We start from the raw sequence: 25509 nt of genomic DNA, 5'->3' as shown, positions 1-25509 counted from the left end.
TTTTTTTTTTTTTTTTTTTTTTTTTGGTAAGGTTGGCCTAGGGTTTGTCAGTTTTGTTTATTCTTTCAAAGAAACTCAACCCTCATTCTTGTGGTTACAGAAACCCAAACTAAAATTCCCTCTTTTTATTATGAAAAATTACATGTACATAATTATGATATTATAATGTGATTATTATAGTATATTATATATGCCATCAAATAATTACATATTTTGATTTTTAGTATCCAATACATTTCTGAGTCATGTTTAAATTTCCATACTTTATACTATGAGAAGTCTTTCAATTCAGAATTAAAATTTATGAACAAATAATAATATAAAGAAACTCATAAAATGTATATAGTATTGTGATTTAAAGGAACCCACCTGTATACTCATGTCAAGACCAATGTCATCAAAACTACTTATAATAATTAAGCAATTATGCAGATATTGTTCAGGACGTTTTGGTTTTGTATACATATTTACAAAATGAGACTCAATCTAGAAAAGAAAATAAAACATTTCATTAATATAATAATTATTGCTATTTTTAAAGTGTTCTTTGTAGTTGAGTAAATGCTAGCAGTTCATACATGTGCCTTTAAAATAAGGATATTTAAAATAACCAGTTTACAGGAAACATATTTCAAATTTTAATCACTAAATTATCTTAAGTGCTTCTTACCAAAAATGGGCAATAGGCTGCTAACTGTGTTGCAAAAACAAGGCCATCTAAAAGATCTTTGTCAAAATTTACTATCCATCTCTCAGAGGGAACAGCACCTGTTTGAAAAAAGAAATATATAAACATAGCAATACTTTTACATCATTTAAAGGTATCTTATGGAAATTTGAGTAATATTGAAAGAAAAATTTGCTTTTGCTTAGAAAACAAAAAGCACATTAATTTAAAAGAAAAATAAATGTTAGTCTTTTAAATGTAGTATTATACACTGAGATGTATCTCTAAGGCTTAACAACCTTACAGTGATTTCCTTTATTTCTACATGAACCTCTTTGAAAACATGCTATCATGTACTAATGAAAGATAAATGGAGTTATTTCAGAATTACTCACTCTTTTGAATACCTTGAAGTTCAACTGTTTCATCAATTTTCATCAACATGCATGAGTAAGAAGGTTCAAAACCATAGTACCTCTAAAATTTCGGTGCCAGTTTCTTTAATCATTACAGAAATTCCCCCACAAATATAGAATGAGGAAGAGGATAGAAATTTATGGATTAAAGAAATAAGAATTGACATAGAAAAGAAAGTAAGGGGTTGAAGATGTAGTTTAATGCTAGAATATTTTCCTAGTATGCATGAAGTCCTGGTTCTGTCCTTAGTAACATACACACATACACACACACACACACACACACACACTCACACACACACACACACACATATGGAGAAGCTTATGTAAAATATTCTCAAGTACAGAAATAATTACTACACTGATACAGGCACAAAAAGTGGAAAAACCTAGATATTAAGTAAGTATTTGAAAAATTACCCAGAGGAAGGTGTATGGGTGAAAATAATTGCTATGCTGAATATGATATTTCTTTTTACATAGTTTCCAAAAGGGCCTAGATTCTTCATGGATTGAAATAATTTTCTGAAATAAGGGGAAAATGTTGATCATCATAAATACCCTAAAATCTTTGATTCCTATTTTCTATGAAGAAAAACTGACTGGATATGTTCATGATATGTGTACCGACTTCACAAACAAGGACTGGTTTACAAGTTGTAGAGGAAGACTCTGTTCTCTTGAACAACAGATGTCCTGAAAGCTTTCAGTACTTTTTCATCTGAGATGCTTTAATATTAAACATCTCTATAGAATTTCTCTAGCATATCATCCCACAAATTTGTTCTAGTAAACCCAGATTGTAAGGAATTTTCAACGAAAAGAGAGCAAGAAACATTTCACATAATATTATTCAAAGTATTTTTGCGCTACTAACTTATAAAAAATTCTATTTTATATATAAGATTAAATCTTCTCAAAGTAACAATTTAAATGTACATTGCTATTTGACTGAATAATGATATCCTAAATGGACTCCTTTCCCATATTTGAGCTATATTTGACAAATTAAAAATTGTGTGCGTTTAAGGTGTATGTAGTGTTTCAATAAAAGTATACCTTGTGCCAGATTCCCACAATAAAGCTAATTAACATATCTATCAGTTCAGTTACCATTGTGTGTGTGTGTATGTGTGTGTATGTGTGTGTGTGGTGAGAACTCTTAATATACACTTAGCAAATCTAAATGTGCTTCTTTTAATTTGCCGCCTATGCCTGTCAATAAAATCAAAGAATTTTACCTCTGCAACTAGTATTTATATTTTTAATAACTGAAAGCAGTGATATATTTTGATATTAAAAGGTAATTTACTAACTTTCTGTATTTAAAATCAGTCTGCAGTGAGTATCAATAATATTCACCTCATCTTCCCAGATACTATAGAAATGGTAGGCATTTTCTTTAAATTTAACATTTCGTACCTTTTTGTGTGTGTGTGTGTGTGATACCGGGGATCAAACTCGTGACCTTGCCCTTGCACTTGTGAGGCAGGTGGTAGAACCACTGAGCTACATCCCGGGCCTGTTTGTTTGTTTTAATTTTTATTTTCATCAAAATAAAGGTCTGGATTTCAGTCCAAATTTGGCGCTGTATATAGGAATCTGGGTTACTTTTCCTTGGTTTTCACTATGAGGGATACATTCTCCAGCCTCACTGTAGTCCTCTCTGTGAGCATCAGTGGTTGGAGTTTACAGAGTATAATTTATAGGTGAATCAAAACTGTCTAATTGATAATGTGAAATAGGAAGAAAAGGGCTAAAGGAGTAGAGTGTGACGGGTAGGGGAAAGGAAAGAAAGGAAAAGAAAAAATATGATAAAAGGAAACAATGGAAATAAAGTCTTTGTAAATAGGGAAGGGTGGAGGTGGTGAAAGGAGAGCAGGGATATGGGGAAAAAATAAGAACCAAAATACATCATATGAAGTTACAAGTTTCCAATGATGAATGTAACGGCACTGTATAGCTAAAAAGCACCAATAAACTTAATGAAAACAAAAAAATCATACCACCACACCACAGCAAAAAGAAAAAGAAAATTAACTTATAAGTGTGGCCTCTAGGACTGCGTGCTCTCACACTAGTGTATACTTGGCCTCTATCAATTCAATAACCACCCAAACACAACTCTTCTTATTGATGACTGGTTGTAACTACTCTATGTAGACCATTGTTATCATCATATTTCTTCTTGTAAACATTTATTTCTCCTTGTATTTGGGTCACTCTGTTGCCCTGCTATCCCAGCTTCCTGGACAGTTTAAGAAAAACTGGATTTTCTGTTTGTCTGGCTTTGGCTACTGTTTCAAAGGTAGGAGCAATTTCTTTTTCAAAAAAATACAAAAAATTGTATTTTTTTTTTCTCACATTGAGTTTATTGGTACATTTTAGGTATACAGTACAGTTGCATTGATCATTGAGATCCTTTACCTTTACATGACAGGTCTTGGTTCTCATTTTTCCCCTTGTCCCTGTTCCCTTCACCCCCTCTTCCCTTCCTTATTTACAAATACTTTATTTCCATTTTTTCATCTTTTCTTTTCCCTTATTCTCTACTTCCCTGAGAAGAAACCAGTGGCATCTATTTTTTGTTTTACCCATCGTAACTTTGAAACTGCTTTGATATTATTTGTTAGACACCACTAGTTAAGGGCTTTTTCTCCTCAAACACAGCTCTCCATAAGAGTAGGATGGCAGTGATTTCCCAGGACAATGTTGAGGTGAGGTGAAAAACAAAACTTTAAAGCTCTTCTCTAATCTCTTATCCCATGCTTGTATCTTGTCTTATATTCAAAGGTGCTGCCAGGCATCACTACAGTTTACTATATATAGCCTCAGGTGTGTCAAAGACCTTTCTCTGTTTTTTGATAGTTCTTTTGATATAGGATATTCTTTCTTGTATAATCCCTGTAACATTTTGCTACCCACCATCAAATGGAAGCTTGTTAAAAGTGCAGAATCCAACATTAATGAAATATAAAACAGCTTAACAAAGTCTCTAGAAATGTCAGTCTAGGGCCATTTATTGAAAGAAAACCAACAGTCTAATCTAGTCATCAACTGTCGGGAACCAAAGGATTCAAATAATTTTGCCCCTTTTTTTTTCAGTACAGTACCAAGAATTAAAGAGCCGTCACACTGACCTATATTCCGAATCCTTTTTAAGTTTTAATTTTGAGACAGGGTCTCACTAAGTGACAAAATTTCCCAGGCTGGAGACAAATTTGCAATCCTCTTAACTCAGTCTCTCATAATGTTGAGATTACAGGAGTGCACTAACATACCTAGACTGACACACTTTTAAAATTTTGAATTTAGAAGATATGTTTTTACCCATTTAAAAATTTTATAATATCAAATATACAGGTACATTACAAAAATAAAGTGCAGGTCCTAAATAGAATTATGAATTAGAAATATAGCTGCTGAACATAAAAATAAATCATTTAAAGCACTGAAAGAATATGCACACACTTATTTTTAAGACCTTAATTGCTAAATTCTATTTTAAGTGGTTGTAACAGTACATTTTATGAAAGCTCTATTAAAAATAGTTCACATGACATAAATTTCACCCCATTTAAATGCTCAATTCTTTGTTTAGTACATTTAGAGTTGTATGATCTTCACTATATTTAGAATACTTTAATATTTTAATTAACAATTTTACATATTCATGTGTTACAGTGTGACATTGCAACACATGAATACAGTGTATGATAAGAAATCAGATATAACCATCAACTCAAATATTTATCATTTCTTTGCACTGAGAACATTGAAACTCCTCACTTCTAGATATTTTGAAATACACAGTACATTATTGTTGGCTATAATCACTATATTAACAACACATAAGGAAATACAATATTCATTCACGCTTACTTCTCTTTTCTCCTTTCTTCTATACTCTGGGTTGGGGGAAACTACTTTGTGCCACTATGGATTTGTTTATTCTGGACACATCACAAAAACAGAATCACACAGTTGGAAATTGTGAAATATTCCTATACTTTCAAGTACTTGGGAGATGAAAAAGAAGGATCTCAAATTTGAGGCGAGTCTAGGCAATATAGAGACCACACTGAATGAAATAAAGAGTCATAAAATATCTCATATCTTCTTTTGTGGTGTCTTTCATGTTTAGCATGTTTTCAAGATTCATCAGTGTTGTAGCTTCCATCAGTAGCACATTCTTCTTTACAGCTAAATAATATTCAACTATATATGTATATATTCTCTTTTTCTCACTCCCATTCATTACAGAGATTCATACATAAACATATATATTCATATATATATACATGCAAAGAATATATATATTCTTAGTTATACAGCAGCATTATCCTTAATAAGCAAAAAACAGAAACAACTTGTGTCCATAAACTGAGGAAAGGATGAGATATATATATGTATTTATATATATATATATATATATATATATATATATATATATATGCACATACACTCAGTGTCACACTTACAGAATTTCTTCCAAAGTCTACAAAATAAAGAATGTTCTCTGAATATCTGAGGTTTGCCTAAACTTTATAAAAAATATTAACATGAAGACAAAAATATACTAATTATAATTTAGGTTAAGCAAAACAAAAAAATTTAAAGTATCAGTAAGGAATCAGCAAGTTATAAATATATATGCACATACACTCAGTGTCACACTTACAGAATTTCTTCCAAAGTCTACAAAATAAAGAATGTTCTCTGAATATCTGAGGTTTGCCTAAACTTTATAAAAAATATTAACATGAAGACAAAAATATACTAATTATAATTTAGGTTAAGCAAAACAAAAAAATTTAAAGTATCAGTAAGGAATCAGCAAGTTATAAAAGTTGTTTATCATGAAAATTCACTAGCAAAATTTGTTCACAATTAAAAATAATTTTTACTTTAAGAAGTTAAGATACATACATATTTAATATCATTCATTACAAAATTTTTAGAAATATAAATATCATTCAGAACAAAAATAATCTGCAAAATAATTGCAAATGTTGAATGTACTCTATGTACTAAAACTCAGATGCAAGGGCTGGGGATTTAGCTCAGCAGTTCGGTGGCCTGCCTTGCAAGCACAAGGACCCAAGTTCAATCCCCAGTACCAAAAAAATAAACAAACACACAAACAAAAAAAAAACTCAGATGCAAAATAAGATCATATATACTATTAGAAAGTTACAAAATGTTTTTCAGTATGTTTCAACAAGTATCTTTGACTTACAAAAGTATGCTAAAATATGGCACATTTACAAAGAAAATTATATAGAATAGATTTCAAACCTTTCAACATCTCATGCAATTTGGTAAAATAAAACAAAGTTTAAAGCCAATCAAAGCAATTGATGTAAAGGAGAGGAAGGATCAGGCTGATGTGAAATTTCACAGCTATTTAACAGATACAAGACAGTGGAGTACTGTTCGGTGTTCAGAGAAAAATAAAGAACAATAATCAAACTTTGTAATTGTTTAAGATATCATTAACATATAAATAAAGCTAAAATATCTAAAAAGAGACTAGAGATACTTGATGTGATAGTTTGATAAACAAAATAATTTGAAATTCAGCCACTTAATAGTAGAATAAAAAGGTAGCATACAGGATTGAACACTAACAATAGAATGCAAATGTAAATCTTGAAGATGTAAGTAGGACAGACACTGAGGAAGGAAGCTGAGCGAAAATGAGAATAATACTTTATCTAACCTGTGAAAGCTTTATCAACGCAGCGTGAGATCAAAACATGTGAAAACAATTAAAATGTCAGAATTCATGCGATTCATATTTTCTCTTTCAAATCAAAGACTTTTCTCAGGAAATAGTTTTTCTTGTAGTACAAATAATTATCGTACACAATGTCTCTATATTTTCTACTTCTAAATGTGTACATATTTGCGATTCTAACCTTCACAAATCATCAAGATCACCTTTAACAATTCTGAACCCTTCACATGTACAGGAAAAATCCCAAAGATTATTTTCTAATTTACCTGGGGTGTGGAATTCATATGTGTGTTTTTATTCCCAACGTGACTGAAATGTTTATTAAGACTTTAAAATCACTGCTATGGAAGAAAAAAATTGAGACATCTCTCTAGCTACCAGCAAAGAATATGTAACAGTCATTGAGATCCAAGATAAAGAAGCCTATAATTAATATTTTGAGGCAGCAGACTAATACAATGATATTTAACATGAGGTTTTGACTAAATTGCTTGGATTCAAGTTCCAGCTGTACTCTTTTCTGGGAAAATAAACTACTCTTCTTTAGTTTTTTTTTTTAAATAACATTCATATCTAACTACCTGAACGTGTTGCTTATTTTGAATATTAACTGTATGAGTATATGGAAAATTCTTAGTCTTTAACAGACATACCAATTTCTCAAACACTAAACATTGTTTGCCTTAAAAAACTATTCTATAAGAAAATTTTAAAATTTTACTCATAAATCAAAGGAAACTTTAAATAGTACATGAAAAAAAATACCACACATACATATAAATGCAAAAAACCAAGATTTTTATTTATAATAACTATAATTATTGCTTAATGAAAATTTTCAAAGTAAGTTAACTAGTATGGCACAGCTCCTTTGAACAGATAGTTCACAAAGCTCCAATTTTAGGACCTGAAGAGTATAGTTAAGTCAAAGTTCTTAGTCTTGTCAGGGAATATTCTTTCTGTTCTTGCTTTCAGAATCACCAGGTGACTACAGGATGATAACATTTCCATTAGCAATCTAATGTAGCAATGAAACTAAGAATCCTAAGTAATGACATAGAGAACACTCATCACAAGCATAATTTCCAAAGAAGACACTGTCACTAAGGTGTACAAAGAATGGTTCATTGGTGAAAACAGTTAACTGTACTGTACTGTTAATGATAAGAGTTCAAGTATACATAATACAAAGTGCAACTGGAAACAGAAGGTCTAGTCCATAAGAACAAATTCACCTAATGGCAAGCACTGTCCCCTATTTATATCAAACAGGTATCTATATGTTATACTGGAAAGTATATTGATTTTCACAAAATTTAGCACAAATCACCACATGCCATGGAGTTTCAAAAAGAGATGGCTCCCCCACCTCTCTGTCATACAGTAGCTAAAGTGGTTCCTGGCAACCATCTGTAGTTACAAAAGGAAATTTTCTCCAAATTGTGATTGATTGACCACCTGACACTTGGTACTACAGGCCGAGTCCATACAAGGCCCAGGTTAAGATATCTTACTTTCATTGCCAAATTCATGTGAGTGGTCTGAAGAATGTCCAACCTCCAATCACTTCAATCTATGGACTTGTTGCACTCAAACCAAACACTGATTTTATCATAATAGTCCTCAATTCGGCCATCTCCTGTGACTCACCGTAGCCAACAGAGTGAAGTCCTAAAACACTAGCTTGTTTTCAAAGCCCTGGATGAGTGCACTTCCAGACCAACTGCATTAGGCGGCTTTTCCATTGCTGGACACAGTACCTGACATACACAACTTGATGGAAGCTATGTTTAAATTGGTTCATGTTTTATGGAAATTCAGTCCACGGCCAGCAAACTCCAAGTCAGAGTTGGTTGAAGGGCACAGTGGAGCAAAGCTGCTTAGTTCATGGATGCAGGAAAGCAGAACAGGGGAACAATGCCAGAGAACAAAGGATGAGGGACCATGTATAGGCTCCAAGGTCACATCTCTATGCTCTGCCACTCTGCCCAGACACAACCAGAACTAAGCTCCACCAATCAATCTCCTGAGCAGTTTCCAAGACAATCAAGTTAAGAAAATCAATCATAACCATTAAATGAACTATTTCCAACTTTTACTAGTAAATATCATCTAATGTGTTCTACATCCTCTCCTTGTCCTACTTTATTCCACCACTGCAAAGAAACTACTGTAATCATAAATAAGGAAAATGTAGTATATCTATGCCAAATGAGGTAGAGGTGCTAAAAAAGGACCTTGGCAAACAGGTTAAAAAGAAACAGCCAGTTGTATTATATCCTTTGCTAAACTCTCCTCTCCAGAGTTTCTAGAAAACTTGCAAACAACTAAAATTTCATTATTTGTTGCTTCATGGGACTGATTAATGAGAGAATACTCATTAGGATGACTTTGTGCCAAGTACACAATTTAGTCCAATAAAATCTGTGAGGAAGACTCACTTTTTTTTCAACCATAATGTTTTCTCTATCATCTCTGCCCTGTTTTATATAATTCTCAGTTCTACCTATGTTCGAAGAAGTCCATCTACCTTTTGTTTTTTCTTTATACAAATAGTGTTGATTATTTGACATTCCACATCTCTTTAATTTTTAGTTTTATCACCCATCTTTCCTCTTCAAGAGATATACTGTACTGCACACATTCACATCCATAGTAACTGTTATTATTTATATCCTGATGTCCCACCAAAGTCTCATGAGCTAAAGGAGGGGGGGTGATTGGACCATGAGATGTAATACTAATCAGTGGGTTAGTCACTAATGATTTTATACCTAAATGTGATGGTAGAAAGCGAAACTGGTGCAAGGTATGTCACTGGGGGCATGGCCTAGAAGGTTTAGCTAACTCCTTCTCCCTTGATCTCTCTCTGCTTCACAACCATGCCATAAGAAGCGCTCTTCTGCCACGTTCCTCCGCCATACTGCATGGCCTTGTAGCCCACCTACTATGGAATGAACCTCCATAAACTGTGAGCCAAAATAAACCCCCTTTTCCTTCAAGTTTCAGGTGTTGTGTGTTGTGTCCCAATGATAAGAAAGTAACTATGACAGCAACTATCTCCTTTCTCTAAATTTCTTTCCTGTATCTCTAGATGCTCTACTACTTATTTTGGTGAGTAACCAAATATATATCCCTAAATGACAATGTATCCCTTTCACATGTACAATCAAGTCCCTTGTTGGATTACAAACAGCAGAGATCATATCATAAATTCCTTTCCTTACCTCTAAACAATATATTATTTTTAAAAACTAAAGAACAAGAATTTTATTGTTATTATTTTTTAAACACAATCCATGCCTTCAGTTCTTTTTGACACATTCTCTCTTGACTTTCCTTCTCTAAAACCACTCTTCTGTTCCCTTCCTACTTTGACTATTCTGCCTTTTTAGTTTTGCTCCTTCCTAGAATTATCATTTCGAACTATCAAAACTTCATTGTTTGCATTGAGCCTATCATTTTTTCTTGGTCTTTGTTAAACAAATCCCAAGCCTATCTCAGTAACTTCAACCTCATCAGGTAAGTAGTGTGGTAACTTCTAAATATTGTTATATGGCTCTGTCGTCTCTCACCCTCAATGGGCATCCCCAATTCCACAAGATCAATATGGACCTTATCATCGTCATCTCAAGTCATCTCTTTTCTTTCACTCAATTAAGTGGCTCAGACGAGCTATTTCAACCAAATGTTAAACTCTTTCATATTCTGCATCTAGTAAATGGCAAAGGCCTACAGGCTTGGCCTTATAATTTTGTGTATACTGATTTTCTCTTTTTCCTCTCTGACTAGAACCTACATGAGTCCCACATTAATACTGTATATACTCATGTATTCAATTATTAGTTAACTTGTTACCACAAACCATACTCAGCTTCTTAGTGGAGCCAGAATTGTTTCTCCATGACTCTAATTCTTTCCTTTCCTAGTGAATTATATAGAAATTCTTCTGCAATCTGCATCATGCAGTCTAAACAACCTTTCGAGTATTATATACTTTTCATATTTGCGAATTGACTGAACAAGTTTGCATTTTGGGTTGCTACTTGAACAGGACCCAAGTATACTCACCTCTGGCTCTATGAATCTAAGTAATCTCTCATATTTCCACCTCAACACAGCACTTCATTAATCTTACAGTTTTTTTTTTTTACCCTTAAAACAATCCTTATTTTTGTATCATATATCCTAGCGAAATATTCCATGGAGTGAGTTTAAATTTTTTTTTTTGATAGAGTAGGGCACAGAAATGAGCTGACTCATTTTCCTAATACTCTAGGGGACTTATACATTTTCCTAAATATGGAAGGTCTAATATGAAGTAAAAAAATGCCACAAGTGTTAGGAAAATGAAGGATAAATAACTTGCCCTTCAGAAGCATGAGGATTTCAAGTTTAAGCCAAGACTGGGCAATTTAATGAGACTCTATTTCAAAAATTTAAAACGGGCTGGAAATGGAGCTCAATGGGAGGGCCTTGAGCTCCAACTGCAGGAACAGAAAAGAAAATACGAAAAAGGTAAATAGTTACACTATATTATTCATTAGTGCAGAAAGCTCTTTGAAATTAACTTGTATGGAATATTCTCTTGGCAAAAATTAAAGCGTAATAATTTTATAACTAATTTATAATTTAATAAATATATACACTATGGTGACAGTGTTACTCCACAATAATCAAAATAATTTTAAGTGTATAGATGTAGACCATCTTATTGTTATTTGTTTGCCATCCCCTTCTCCTCCATCTTCTTTTTCTTGCTGCAATCAAACCAAAGGCTTTGTATATGCAGACAAGCACTGCACCACTAAACTACATACCCAGTCCTTACTGTACTTTATTCTTTATATTTTAAAATGAAAAAATACAAAGATTTAGATCTTGATAGTTTCTTCATGTCTACTACAAGGAAAGAAGTAACTGCTCTTAAATACCAATATATATATTGTGTGTGTATACATATATATATATATATATATATATACATATCTTTCCAATGTATATATGTGTGTGTATATATGTGCGTGTATGTGTGTGTGTGTATCTCTTGCCAATGTTGCTGTCACTATATGTTCTTAACTTAAAGTTAAGGGCAATTAAAATTCAGTTTCATATGAAATAAAACTCTTAATGTTTCCATTAGTTCCAAAATTTGGATTAAACTTTGAGCGTTGACTATCAAAACTAAGTTATTATACATTAAAATAAAACCTACTCAAAAAATAAAATGCTTGTATGTACTTGGAAACAGAGAGCTTAACTGAAGCAACAATGATGGCATACTAATGTCACTATAATCAATGTTTATGACTAAGAAAAAGAACACAATTACATTAGCATCTAGAACTTTTTAAAATGAGCTTAAAGCTCTTAGATTAGAAATTGATAGCATATCACCCTGCAAAGACAGAATTAGGGAATAGTCATCTGAATACGTGCACTGGTATCTGTGAACACTCATACATCTGAGTGCATGAACCTAACACAGTCACCAAACGAATTCACAAAGCATTACTGCAATTGATATTCAACATGACTCTGATATATGTAAGATGACTTTTCATCAAATTTCTCTTGATCTAAACTAATTACATATAAGAGTCAAACAATGTCAAGTAAATCTAACACTGTATTAAGTTGAAGATCCTAGTAACAATACTATTTTCTTTCTAGAGCATCGCTCTACGTGTTTTATCATTTATTTTTCAAAATGCAAGAATCATCTAGTAATATTTCACCTTGCAGTTGTTGAAAGGCTATCCTTTTTACAGAAGAGAGAATAATTGATGGAGTTAGGTCTACAATCAATGGTCTAAGTATGGTTTCATGGTCCATTTTACATTGTCATACTACAATTTTCAGTGATTTATTTAAAGAAAAAATAATTTCTCACCTTTATGACGGTTTCCCCATATAATGTGTCGAGTATTTTCATAATTTGTATTCAACCAACTAAGTAGAATCCTTTCTGAATCTGAATATATGTTGCTGGATACAAAATAAGGGCTGATTTTTTGTGTATTTTGCACCTTTATTGGAGGGGCAGCATTGGAGAACTGTGGTAAAACTCGGGATAAAACCAGAACCTGAAATTTCGAAAGAGTAAACTTTCACTAGATTCAAGTGAAGAAGGTAACAAATTAATAGTTGAAAAGTATATAAAATATGACAGAAAGGTTAAAAAAAGTACTAGTATTTTCTATTTAGGTGTATTCACTCAGGAGTAAAAGAACAAATGAGATATGTCCCACCAATGTTCATTTTGAATTCACAAATTTTTGCTTCAATAGCATTTAATCTGAAGGGCACCCCATCATGCAATTAGGTTAGACTGCTAATTCATTTAAAACAAATGGATTTGAAATGCATTCCTTATTTCTTTACCAGCTCATGCAAATTGAAAAAAATTAATTTTGAAAATCAAAGCAGTAATAACTAGTCAAAACTGATTTTGACGTTGATATTCACTGAAGAAGTGTGGTTAAGATGACAAAAGTATATACATTTCTGTAGCATGACATATTGAAATCATATCACCATGTATACTACATGTATTAATACATGCATTTTCACAAAACAACATACCTAATTTAGAAGTAATATTAAGTAAATGACTTTGTGTCTAATCAGGAAAGTACTATAGCAAAAGAGCTATTCAAAATTATACATTACTATCTATTTGGCATGGGTTCTAGATGAGTTGAACAGCTTATGTTCTACTACTACTACATTAATACTGTTTCTTTCTCTACATATATTTTTTTTTTCTTCTTGTTCACAGCATTCTAAATGAAAGAGTCAGGAGTGGGATCACTGGGTTTATATGACAGTACAAGTCGGCTCCTTGGCTCATCCCGAAATATTAATGGACAGTAATCCAATGTCACTGGTATGAAAACCACCATTTGATTGATGCATGCCACAGAAATGCTGTTGTTATCCTAGTAATATCTATGCATCATTCACATACATATTATGAAGGTCGTTTATTGTGAACACGTACAAATTTCTACTGGCTGGATATTTGTTCTGGTATGTGAGAGTACTGTTAGCCCACAAGAAGCAGTCTCCTTGCAAAGATAATCAGGGCAATTTATAGCTAAATATTCTATTTTCTGCATCATTTAGTTTCAGTACACATCAGATAGGTTCTGCAATGCCATCCATAAAAATCTGCTAGGATTGATCCTCAGTTGCCCAACATAAAACCTACCTGAAAGCACCTGTTATTAGCCTCATTGCATATTGTTTAAATTCCCTAATCTGTTACTCTTGTTTCTTGGGATCATGTTGGAAATAAAGTAGCTGATACTTGTCTCAGAGTCTGCTTCTAGAAGAACTCAGTCTAACACAATTACATTCATGAGTATGTTTATTGATATTAATATGTTAATGATTAGTCAAGCATGTTTATTGTAACTTTGGGAAAAAGTGGTTATTTCTTTATGTAGTAGGTATACTAAGGTAGAAGGTGTCAACCCTATGTAGCATCTCAAATACAGTTTAAAAACTATTAGGATGCTTAGGAGGGTCTCAAAACTATTCTTTTTTTTTCCTACTGTAAGAACTATTTTAATGTTTTATTTTAAAAATTCATTGCTGAGTGTTGAATATTTATCTGGCATGTCTAGTGAGAATAGCCATCCACAATTGTGAATTGCATCATTTTGACATTTTGATCGATTTGTAATATCACTCCTTTCTTTCTTCTTTAATTCTGGAAGTTATGTGATCTAGAACTTCTAAGTTTCAAATGTCATATACTATAATACAACTGAAAGCCTTTGAAAAGGACTCTGATCCCCTTCTGGAGAATACTGAATGATGAGTCACCTGAATATATCTGATGAGATAAGAGTTTTGGGCTAATAATCTGAGTTGGCTCAGGAATTCTCTGTCATCTGTCACCTCTCCTCTGCAAAGAACACAAGATCTATAAATGACTAAAAACTCAAATTTATAGACTGACCCTCAGAACATGGATGTAACCTTTAATACAGAAAGAGGCACTATCCTGAGAACTTTATTCTACAGAAGTGCTTTTGAAACATTAGTGTTAGAAGAAGTGTTAGTTTTCATCTTCTCACAGGATGACAATTCTGTAAAATACTTAAAATTAATCGCGAGAAAAATGAAATCAATAAAAACCCATATACAGTACAAGATCCCCTCATATGCAAATCAAATATAACCTGGGAAAGTGTTATTACTTGTTGTTTACCATCAAAACCAAACAAAGCATGAGTTGAAAGAATGCAATAATTACAGAGGACAAAAATACCTTTTTCTTCTCTCAGGTAATTGATGAAATTTAACTAATTTAAATTTTAATGATCCATATTATTTGAAGGTACAATTCAAGAAATATAATACCAAAAAGACTGACTATGTAACAGAACAGAGTCCTTGGCTATATCTCAATACAATATATTGAAAATTTAAAAGTAACCATGGCAAACTTATTAGTAGTAATATATACATACATATATATATATATATATATATATATATATATATATGTGCAATTCCATCTCTGCCATGTGCACTTTAATGTCTATATAAACTGTACTATTATATTTGGTTTGTTTTTTAATGACAATTTAATGATGTGTTGTCTTATTCAGCATAGAAAACTGATGATAATTTTCATTATTAAACTGTCCTTAAATCTCTAGATTTTCTAAACAGTTTTCTAAACATGGTAGCAGGTATAACAATTCCCAATTTGAAACTATACTATAAAGCCACTGTGATAAAAACAGCATAGTACTGGCAAAGAAACAGATATGAGGATCAGTAGAACAGATTGGAAGACAAAAAAAAACAAACCCACTATGACCTGTTTCTAGTTCTGTGAACAAAGGAGCTGACCATCCCCACTGGAGGAAAGATAGCCTCTTTAATAAATGGTGTTGGAAAAACTGGATCTCAACCTGCCAAAGACTAAAACTGGATCCTTATCTTTCACCATGCACTAAATTAAAATCCAAGTGGGTTAAAGATCTAAATATTAAAACAGAAACATTAAACTTGCTGGAAGATAAGTGAGGCAGAACTGTTGAAGACATTGGCATAGGAAAAGATTTTATGAACAAATCCTCAGTAGCATGGGAACTAGCAGAAAGAATCAACAACTGGGATCTCATCTTATGAAAAAGCTTCTGCACTACAAAAGAAACCATCAACAGAACTAAAAGACAACCTACAATGTGGGAAAAAATTTTTACCAGCTGCTCCTAAGACAAAGGACTATTATCTAGAATATATAAAGAACTCAGAACAATCAACCACCCCCAAATATAAAGACCCGATTCAAAAATGGGCATCTGAAATGAACAGACATTTCTCATACAAAGAAGTAAAAACAGCAAGTAAATATAAACAGTTTAAATAGTTGAATTTTTTTTTCTGAAGAATCACCTTAAATAGGCTAGACTAGAAGGAAAAACATTAACAGCTATTTTATGGCATTTTTTTTAGCCTTAGGAATAGCTGATGTTTTAACACTTGTTCAAAGTTTCTTTACATCATTAACCCAAGGGATTTACAAAAGCATATGTATGGAAGATGCAAGTTGATTACATATTGGAGGAAGGACTTATTGTTAAGATGTTGTATTGAGCAATAAGTGATTATTTTTTATCCTGAGAGTATTACATGACTGAAAACCGGACAGTTCTCAGACCTCCAGGCATCCCTGCATAACACTGTCATACCCACTAGACTTCATCTGTCGTGACCATTTTTGACTTGAGTTTGGAGTGAGCTATGGTTGGAGTGAGCTATAGCTGTAATGAGCTATATATAGTGAGCCATATATAGCTGGAGTGAGCTATAGCTGGTAGCTATGCCCTGAATCACAAGGTCCCTGCTTTGCTATTGTGTATACATATTGTATGATTATCTGTCTTGCATATTAATTTAAGCTAAGTTAACATAGTACATTATGAAGTCTATTGTATTTCATATTTTTGTTTATCAAATCAAACCCAAGATCATACAGCTGATAAAGCGGAGCTGACCCTATGTAACTGGTAATGGAACATGTAATATTCCCAGTATATGTTTACCTATAGGCAACAGCATGTTAGGAATTAGCAATGAGTCACCATGCGACAAGTTTTCCCAGTGTCTGAGTTCAAAGAAGGGATATTTTATTGAATAATTTAAAGGTTGTTGGTATTTTTTATTATGGCTGTGTAAAATAGATTTTAGAGTATCATATGAATATGGACTCTTATTCTGCTAAAATAGAGAAGAAAACTACAGCACTTGTGGAAACATCAATCCAAATCTAAGCTACGTGGACAAAACTTCAGGGAGGCAAGACAGAAAATGCATAGTTTAAGACTATAGTCCTAAGCTACAGTCCTTAAAGGAAGCCTACTGTGCAACAGAAGGATAACATAACTTTCATTAGTATCCCTGATTTAGTTTTTCCATTTAGCAATAGAATATATTTTAGCTATCAATTCTAGAAAGTATATTTCTCAAATAAATTCTGCTTAGTGGAATGTGAAATGGTGATCAGGCATCTTCCAGGTGATATCAGTGGAAGGTATCTTCTTGCCCTCTACTACTCCTTTACCTGCTCTTCATTCTGAGAAACTGAACTCAGAGAAAAGCTTAGAACTGAGAATGGAAGAGGAATGCCCTAGCTCTGAAACATTCATTTTTAATATTTTCACATGGAACCAAAAAAATCTCTCTTATTTAAGGTATTGTGTCTTAAAATATTTTATAGCAGCACTGACTATATTTTAAATACTACACTTTACATGTAATCAAACCAAACCAGTGTAATGAACTACAGTGGAAGTATTACCTTGTAAATCTGAAGGAATATATCTGTCCATGCCCGTTTACTGCAGGCTTCAAACTTGTTCATATCAATAGTAAAAGGACATTTTCCATTAGCTGTATACCAATCCATGGACATAGTACTAGTGGAAGGCTTTAAGAAATAAAATATTACAATAAAAATTAAACTTCACGACAATTTCAAGTCTAAAATTTTAAGTATTTAGCACATGATTTTTTTAAATATGAAATATGTGCATGGGATTTTTAGACATTCATCATGAGCCAATAAGTAGAAATTATCATCAGAGGTAACTTTCTGGAGCACACAGTCCATTATTTAGGTCATAGATTTATTCATTCAATTCACCTATTATATCGCCCTGTAGTAAAAGTGATGGAAGAAGATTTAAAGTTCTCCTGCACCATGAGCCCAGATAAAAACACTACCTTCAAATTAGGCTGCAGGAATTCAATGTAGTGCCAAAAATAGACACCGGGCTCTCTCTCTTGTCATTAACGTGGTAAACATAATGACAGTATTGCAACTATAGCATATTTACCTCAAGGCCTTCAGGCTATTCTAAAAAAATTCCCTTCTAAAAAAGTATTCCAAAAATGAATTGCACAAGCCGAAAAACCTATGTATTTCTTCCTCAATTTCTCACTATTCTCCCTGAAGAAGAGAAAGTGCCAAGTGGTCAAATGCCACGTGGAATTCTTTCTTTGGAAGATATATATTCTATACTCTCATTTTAAGAACAAAATTAACATAATCCCACACCATTATTCATAAATTTTCCCTAAAAGCAATTCTTAGAGAGCCATGCAATTATTTTTGCATTGGTATCTTATACAAATACAAAGAAAATATGGACTTTCCAAAGAAGAGTAAGTCCTAGTATATTTCACATATAAAATTTAAGGGTTCTAAATGGAATCTTCTAAGACCAAATATTAAATTCAATAACAAATATATAAATTTGTTCCGAGAAATTATATTCTCTTACTGAAATTTCAAGCCACTTCTTATAATCACGTGGTTCAAGCAGAAATTCTGGCATTATATGAGAAACACAACCTCCTTGAGTACTAAAATTAAAAAAGAAAAGCCCAAGTTATAATAGCATAACACACACCTACACTGACCTTCAGTAAAATTATTTAAAACTGTTATTCCTTTTATATTTAAAAAAACTTAGTTTTTAAGTTTAACATTTATATGATTAATTTTAAAATCCCTTAATACTGAAATGTGTGTATAATATTTCCTTTAGAGAACTGAAAAAATAATAATAAACTTACTAAGTGCCTATAATCATAATCATCCTTATATGCCAACTGAAGATACAGTGATAAGTCCTGGCCTCTTCTGTCAATGCAGTAACAACTTTATTGCTATTATAACATTACAAAATTGAAGAAAATCTGAAAAGTTTGAATATAACAATGTATCTAATAGCTCATTATTCATCTAATGCTTACTAAATACCTATCACCACACTCTGAAAGTGAAAAAAACTCCAAATATGAAGCAATCTATTACATATATTTTTCCAAAAGAAATATTTTTAAAAATTGAGGAGTCTTTTATTACATAAACTTGTAGTAGTATACAAGTAGTTCATATTTATTTATATTATGCAATATATTTACAATAGTTTATGTATATAGTTTATTACACTTAATATATACACATTACCTGTCAATTATTTTTAATTAATTTTATCCAAACTCCACATATTAATGTCAATCACCAACAGAGGCCCTGTACAGAAATCTAGTATTATTTTGTCTCAAAATAAATAATAAAGAGACCTAGATGTTAGGTATAACTAATTTAGTGAAGATAGACTACCATTCACAGATACAGCATTAATAGAAAAGAATGCTGAATATAGTGCTCAGTTCAGCAGGCACTTTCTGCAGTTCACAGTTCTGTGATCACTGAGAAAAGAAAAAGCAGAAAAGAGGGTAAAGATGATACTCAAAACTCAAATCCTGAAGATATAAGAGATAAATGAGCAGAGAGAATTGAGGAAAGAAACTCCTGCAGGAATGGAAGTAGTGAACATAGTTTAGAGCTGGTAAGTTTGATGTGACCCTGGGCCAGTCTAAACAAAGAGAAGAAATACTACCTAAATAACATTTGTTTGAAAATCAAACATCTTTTTGCTTTATGTTCAGGCAACTTCTATTCTCATGAACTGTCACTATATTTGAATTAGTTTAGTGTTAAATAAAATTTATTTTAATGTAATGCTACTCTTCAGCAGGAATAACCAACCTAAAGCTTATGTAAGAATGCAATAAAATGATGTCCCTATAAAATTGAAATTCTATAAAGTGAAACAAAGACAACACAAACATATAAAGAAACTGCAATACTTTCTCATAATCAAAGCAGAGACAGGATTTCAAGAGGAAGTGATCATTTCTATCAGATGCAAGAGAATACCTAAAGAAGACTATAAAATAATAATTAAAATGAGAATTTCTGGAGAAAGGAGAAGACATTTATTTGAGTATTCTGTAGTGTGTAACAGAGTAAACCTGGGTAAAAGTTAAGGATGAAGAACATACTTCTGTATTTTAAATGCTAGTGCTGTAATCAATATATATTTCATCTGAATCTATCTTAAGGTCTAACTGTATCAATCCATTATACAGTATTCGTATTTATATCTTTTCAACAAATTTTATGCAAGGTCAGTACTTTTACAGAGAACTGTCTTTAACAATTGATTTGATTAAACTCTTTCTTACTGTCCTACTTGAATATTTCTTCAAAGTTTACGGTGAGTAGTTTTTTGTTTTTTGGGTTTTTTTTTTTTTTGGTTTTTGAGACAGGGTCTCACTGGGTAGTTGAGACTGACCTGGAACTCACTATATAGCCCAGGCTGGTCTCGAACTCACAGCAATCCTCCTGCCTCAGCCTCCCAAGTGCTGGGATTACAGGCGTGCGCCACCATGCCAGGCAACAGTGAGTAGTTCAAAACACAATTAAATGAGTTATTAAATTTTAAACTTAATCTTCAAGAAATTTGAAATTTCAACAGTATTTAAAAATGAATTTCTCACTGCATAAAATATGTATTTCACTTATAAAACAGCTCTCATTTACTCTGTGATCAAATTTAAGTGGGAAAGCTAATAGTATTTATGACTATTTAAAATTTAATATATTTATTGCCATAATGAAACACATGCACATATCTTGGATTAATGATCCAATTTTATTAACTGTGCTGCCACTTTCTAAATGTTAAGTAATTTTATCATAGTCAACTTATGCTGATGGGCATGTATTTGCAGATAAAGAGCAAATAAATCTGAATGGCTTGTCTTTAATGCCAAAATTATTCTTCCTTACTTTCATTCTCATATCGTAAAACGTAAAAACAGAAACAACCCATGTTAATGTCAACACTACTGGGAGCTATGCCAACAAGAATGCTACAAGCATAACACAACACTTGTAAGTACTACAGAGTTTAATGATTTTCTCATGAAATTGCTTAACTTCTGTGGCACATACAATAAGGATTTATATAAGTATTCAAACATTTTGGGTTCTGGTTAACATGCCACTAGATTTTAAGCATACAAATAACTTTCATAAATAAATGTATCTGAATTTTTGCCTTACTGAGTTAATGGGTTTACATATTAAACCAGTCTTTAAGGACCAGAAGAAGGAAGTGGTAAACGAAAAGAAAATTCATAGGCTTTCTGTATTAAACATAAACATTTTCATTCTATCTAATAATTAAGAGGACATAATTGGTAAATGCTGGCCCTTTGAGTACTTTTAATTGCTTTTCTGTAACCTTGGTCTTTTTGACAGTGTCCTCTGTATGCCTATTTGTCATATGATATGGTGCTCAAGCTTGAAATAGGGATCTTATATCTTTTAGCCTCACTAAGGATCAATAAGCCCTCCATAACTGATTCAACCACACCCCAGTCTTCAAATATGTGTCATTCATATTATACCTTCAGAGCCAACACCTACAACTCTTCTTCCTCCTCAATGGGGCCCTGCTAATGTTTCAAGGTACAATTTCCATGACTGAATACCTGGATTTAGAATCATTTTCCTTCCCTGACTTAGAAAATTCTAGCTGCATTCTAAGCCATAAGAAGCTTTAGCCGGTTTTGACGATTTCTAAACTTGTGAGAGTCAAATAAAGGGAAAAAAAAATTAACACAGAGTCCAACTTTTAATAAAGAATACTTCTAGGGACTGAAAAATCCTGCTTTGCAAATACAAAACTGAATGTCAAATCTTAAGCATTGCTACTCTATGAGTCCTCTTCTGGTCCTTTATCCCCAGGCCTGCAAAGGCAGGTGAATAAATATCTCTGGCCAAATGTGAGGCAGATTCCATAGATAAGAAGGCAAAGGAGAAAAGCATATTATTATATTTTAAAACATATTAGCCCTATTACATAAATAATTATAAGAAAGAAATAATATTTCAGTGGCTGAGGAGCATGACAGTAGGGGAAAAACACTTCTTAAAGAATGGGGTATTTCAGAAAACAAGGATGCTATAAATGCAGGCCAAAGAAGCAATATAAATTTAGCAACACTTTCTTCAGAAGTTTAATGAACACTGATTTTCTATTTCTTAGCCACTTGCAATTTAATCTCTGTAGAGAAAGATATTATAATAACAAGTATTCTTCTTATAGTTTATATCAACCATGTGTGGAACTTTTCATCTGCTTGTTCTATTAATATTGAAGATTTCAGTTACAAAAAAATCACAGCATCTGTAATATGAAACCGTATTAACAGTATTTTGAGGACTAAAGTTCATTGATTTTATCCCTTTTTTGTTTTGTAACATTATATGATACATATGACTTACATCAGAATTAAAAAAAAATTCACGGACCAGAGCTATCTGTATTACCTTGTGACTTACTATAAATGCAAATTAAATCATAAATTAGATTGTTAGTAGCCAGCAAAATTGATTCAACAAGCCCTCCTAGTGATTTAGATGCATGAAAAGTTTGAAAATGACAGCCTTAGGGGATGAATCTAAATGATCATAGAATGCTTATTTAGGAAGTATATATTTTTGTATGGTGTGTACAATACTGTATATAAATACTTGATAAAAATACATTCGGTAAAATATTTCAAAGATGACCTATTCATCTATTATCTATCGTCTACCTATCCATCTGTCCATCTACCCATCCATCACACATTCACTTATCTATCCAAGTTAAAATCACATGCTGAACTTAGTATATTCATGCACTTACTTGAGAAAATCTAGAAGTGAAGAATACTGAAAATGAAGCTGAATCACTCTTTCGGTGTCATCCACAGGTAAAGACTGACTTGAACTAATTCCAGGTGGCAGTGTTCCACTCAGGTGGAGCAACACATCATAAATGGTCTTATTATATTTGGAAAAATCATTCTGTCTGGAAAATTTCTTGGGTGTTGAGGCTGAGTAAAATTGTATTTTTTGCACATCTCTATGAGAAAGAGATTTTATGTTGAAATCAGACTCAAAATATTACATTATGAAAAAAAGTTTAACGACTAAAAAAAATCCTATTAAGTTCAACTAAAGAGGGCTGGGGATTTAGCTCAGTGGTTCTGCTGCCTGCCTTGCAAGCGCAAGGACCCAAGTTCGATCCCCAGTACAATAATAATAATAATAATAATAATAATAATAATAATAACAATAATAAATTCAACTAAAGAATTCCAAAATGCACTTCACTCCACTGTCTTTTATTACTGTAATTCAATTTTAAAATATTCTCAATTTTGATCATCTAGTTTAAACACACACTGTTATTTCATGCTGCAATTGTAAAGTCGGAATTTGATTCACAATTTATTGCATTTGAGGGCCAGGGATTTAACTCAGTGATTCCACTGCCTGCCTTGCAAGCACAAGGACCCAAGTTCAATACCTGGTACCAAAAAAAACAAATACACAATTTATTGCATTTGAAAAGTAGAACAGAGACTTGCTCCTGGGCTCATCACCCAGTTGCCCAGGTAATATGCTAAGTAAGTTAAACTTACTGAGCTATAAATGTTGTATACTATAAATTAGAGCTAATGTCTACAAAAGTTTATGAGTTAATCTCAAACATTCAGCACATAAGTATATAGAAAAATAAATTTATATACATTGCTTTGATATTTGTATTTTAATGCTTAGAAAGGCACAGCCTGTATATTGGCTTAATGAGTAGGGATTTTCACTTGAATTATAAATTTTACAAGTTTACTGTTTCCATACATCTCTCTATTCTTTGAAAAAGAAACTGCAATCTCGACTCACTAGTAACTTGCACCAAGTTGTGATGCTTGCTAATATTTGAATAAGAATTCCAACATATATTTGCTTTCTATTGTTTATAAAGGATTTCTAAATAGTTAATAACATATTATACAATTATTTGTTAGCAATCAGAATCAATGTATCAGTAGCTTATACTGAAAAATAAATGGTACCCAATGGCCAATTTCAAATGGTAGTTCTAGTAGCATGGTAGAAAGGAAGTCTTTATATCATAATACAGGAGAAAGCACACTGCATTAGGTAAGAGCTCGACTACCATTGCTCAAAACTTGGCTCTGCTATATAATGACATCCTACAAAATATACTTAACCTTTGTTTCCTCATCATCCTTAAAAGTACTGGATATAATACAACTACTATGTCCTGGAATTACCAACAAAGAAAAAAACACTTTGTGGAGAAAATCAACACAATTATAGACCAAGATAAAGTCAAGCAAAACAAAAATAAAAAAATAAAAATGGACTCACAGGCCCACCAGGTCTTATAGACATAAGACACATATTTTAACTTAACTGTATGTACTGTATTCAAGATGTATAATTTCATCACAGCTGAAAATGATGTAAAAATTTATAAAATAACAAATTTTAAAATTTAATAAAACTGAGAAATTAATGAAAGAATTTAACAACATATTGAATCAGAGTTAACACTTAGAATGAACATGGTAAGAAAATATCCATGCTGGAACATTGCATGTGGACTACAAAATATAGAAGAAATATAGAAGAGTGAGCAAAGAGGGAGAGAATTCAGAAAGAATAGATCAGTTACATGACTTGAAGGTTTATTGGCTGAGGACTTTTCAAAGTTGTCAATAAAATATTAAATGATATATCAAAGAATCACTATGAATTTTAATAAAAATAACTATAAAGCATCTAGGTAAATTATAGAGAAGCTGCTAAAATACATATGCAAAGTGAATACCTTAAAGGTACTACAAAGATGTCAATGTGTTAATTCAAATGTCTAAAGGGAATTTTTTAAGGAGAAGAAAAAAATCATTCCACAAGGAAGTTAGGGGATACAGAAAGAATGTAGAACAATGAACCATCAAATTGGTAATTATGTTAATATTTTCCTACATAGTCATACATACATACATAGGTATCTGTTTCAGTGTCTTACTTTCTGTGTATGATTAAAAAACATAAAAATAGTAACACATGTCAGGAGGGAAGAAAATTAAATATAAGAGCTCCTTGTAACTCAAAGAAAAAATAAAATTATTAATCACTACATGACTACAAATCAAGAGTATACACTGTAATATCTAACATAATAATCAAAACAATAAGAAACACTCAATATCAAACTAGTAGAGGATAAATCATGAAATAAGAAAAAATATACTTATCCAATTCAAGAGAAGATGAAAAAAGAAGAGAAAAAGAACAGAACGTAGACATAAATGCAAAAGCACTTAAAATACATTGCAGATCGGAATCATAATTATAATAATATAATAATAATATAATCATGATTCTGATAATTATATTAATAATATGATATAATTATGATTCCGATAATTAT

At 32.0% G+C, this 25509-nt stretch overlaps 1 protein-coding gene across 1 annotated transcript in view; it reads right to left on the bottom strand.

Moving 5' to 3' along the window:
• Positions 1–25509, bottom strand: part of Cfap47 (cilia and flagella associated protein 47) — a 423126-nt gene that overhangs the window by 274211 nt on the left and 123406 nt on the right. The window contains exons 30-35 of the mRNA XM_033760546.1: positions 22906–23124; positions 18634–18715; positions 17649–17777; positions 12717–12909; positions 671–768; positions 370–486 (exon numbers count right to left, since the gene is read on the bottom strand). Of these exons, the coding sequence (XP_033616437.1) occupies positions 370–486; positions 671–768; positions 12717–12909; positions 17649–17777; positions 18634–18715; positions 22906–23124 (838 nt within the window). The remainder of the gene's footprint in view (positions 1–369; positions 487–670; positions 769–12716; positions 12910–17648; positions 17778–18633; positions 18716–22905; positions 23125–25509) is intronic.

Source organism: Fukomys damarensis, unplaced genomic scaffold (genome assembly GCF_012274545.1).
Source record: "Fukomys damarensis isolate Sample0158 unplaced genomic scaffold, DMR_v1.0_HiC HiC_scaffold_39, whole genome shotgun sequence".
In the NCBI taxonomy this organism is placed as follows: Eukaryota; Metazoa; Chordata; class Mammalia; order Rodentia; family Bathyergidae; genus Fukomys; species Fukomys damarensis.
This window is presented reverse-complemented; position numbering and strand designations above follow the sequence as displayed.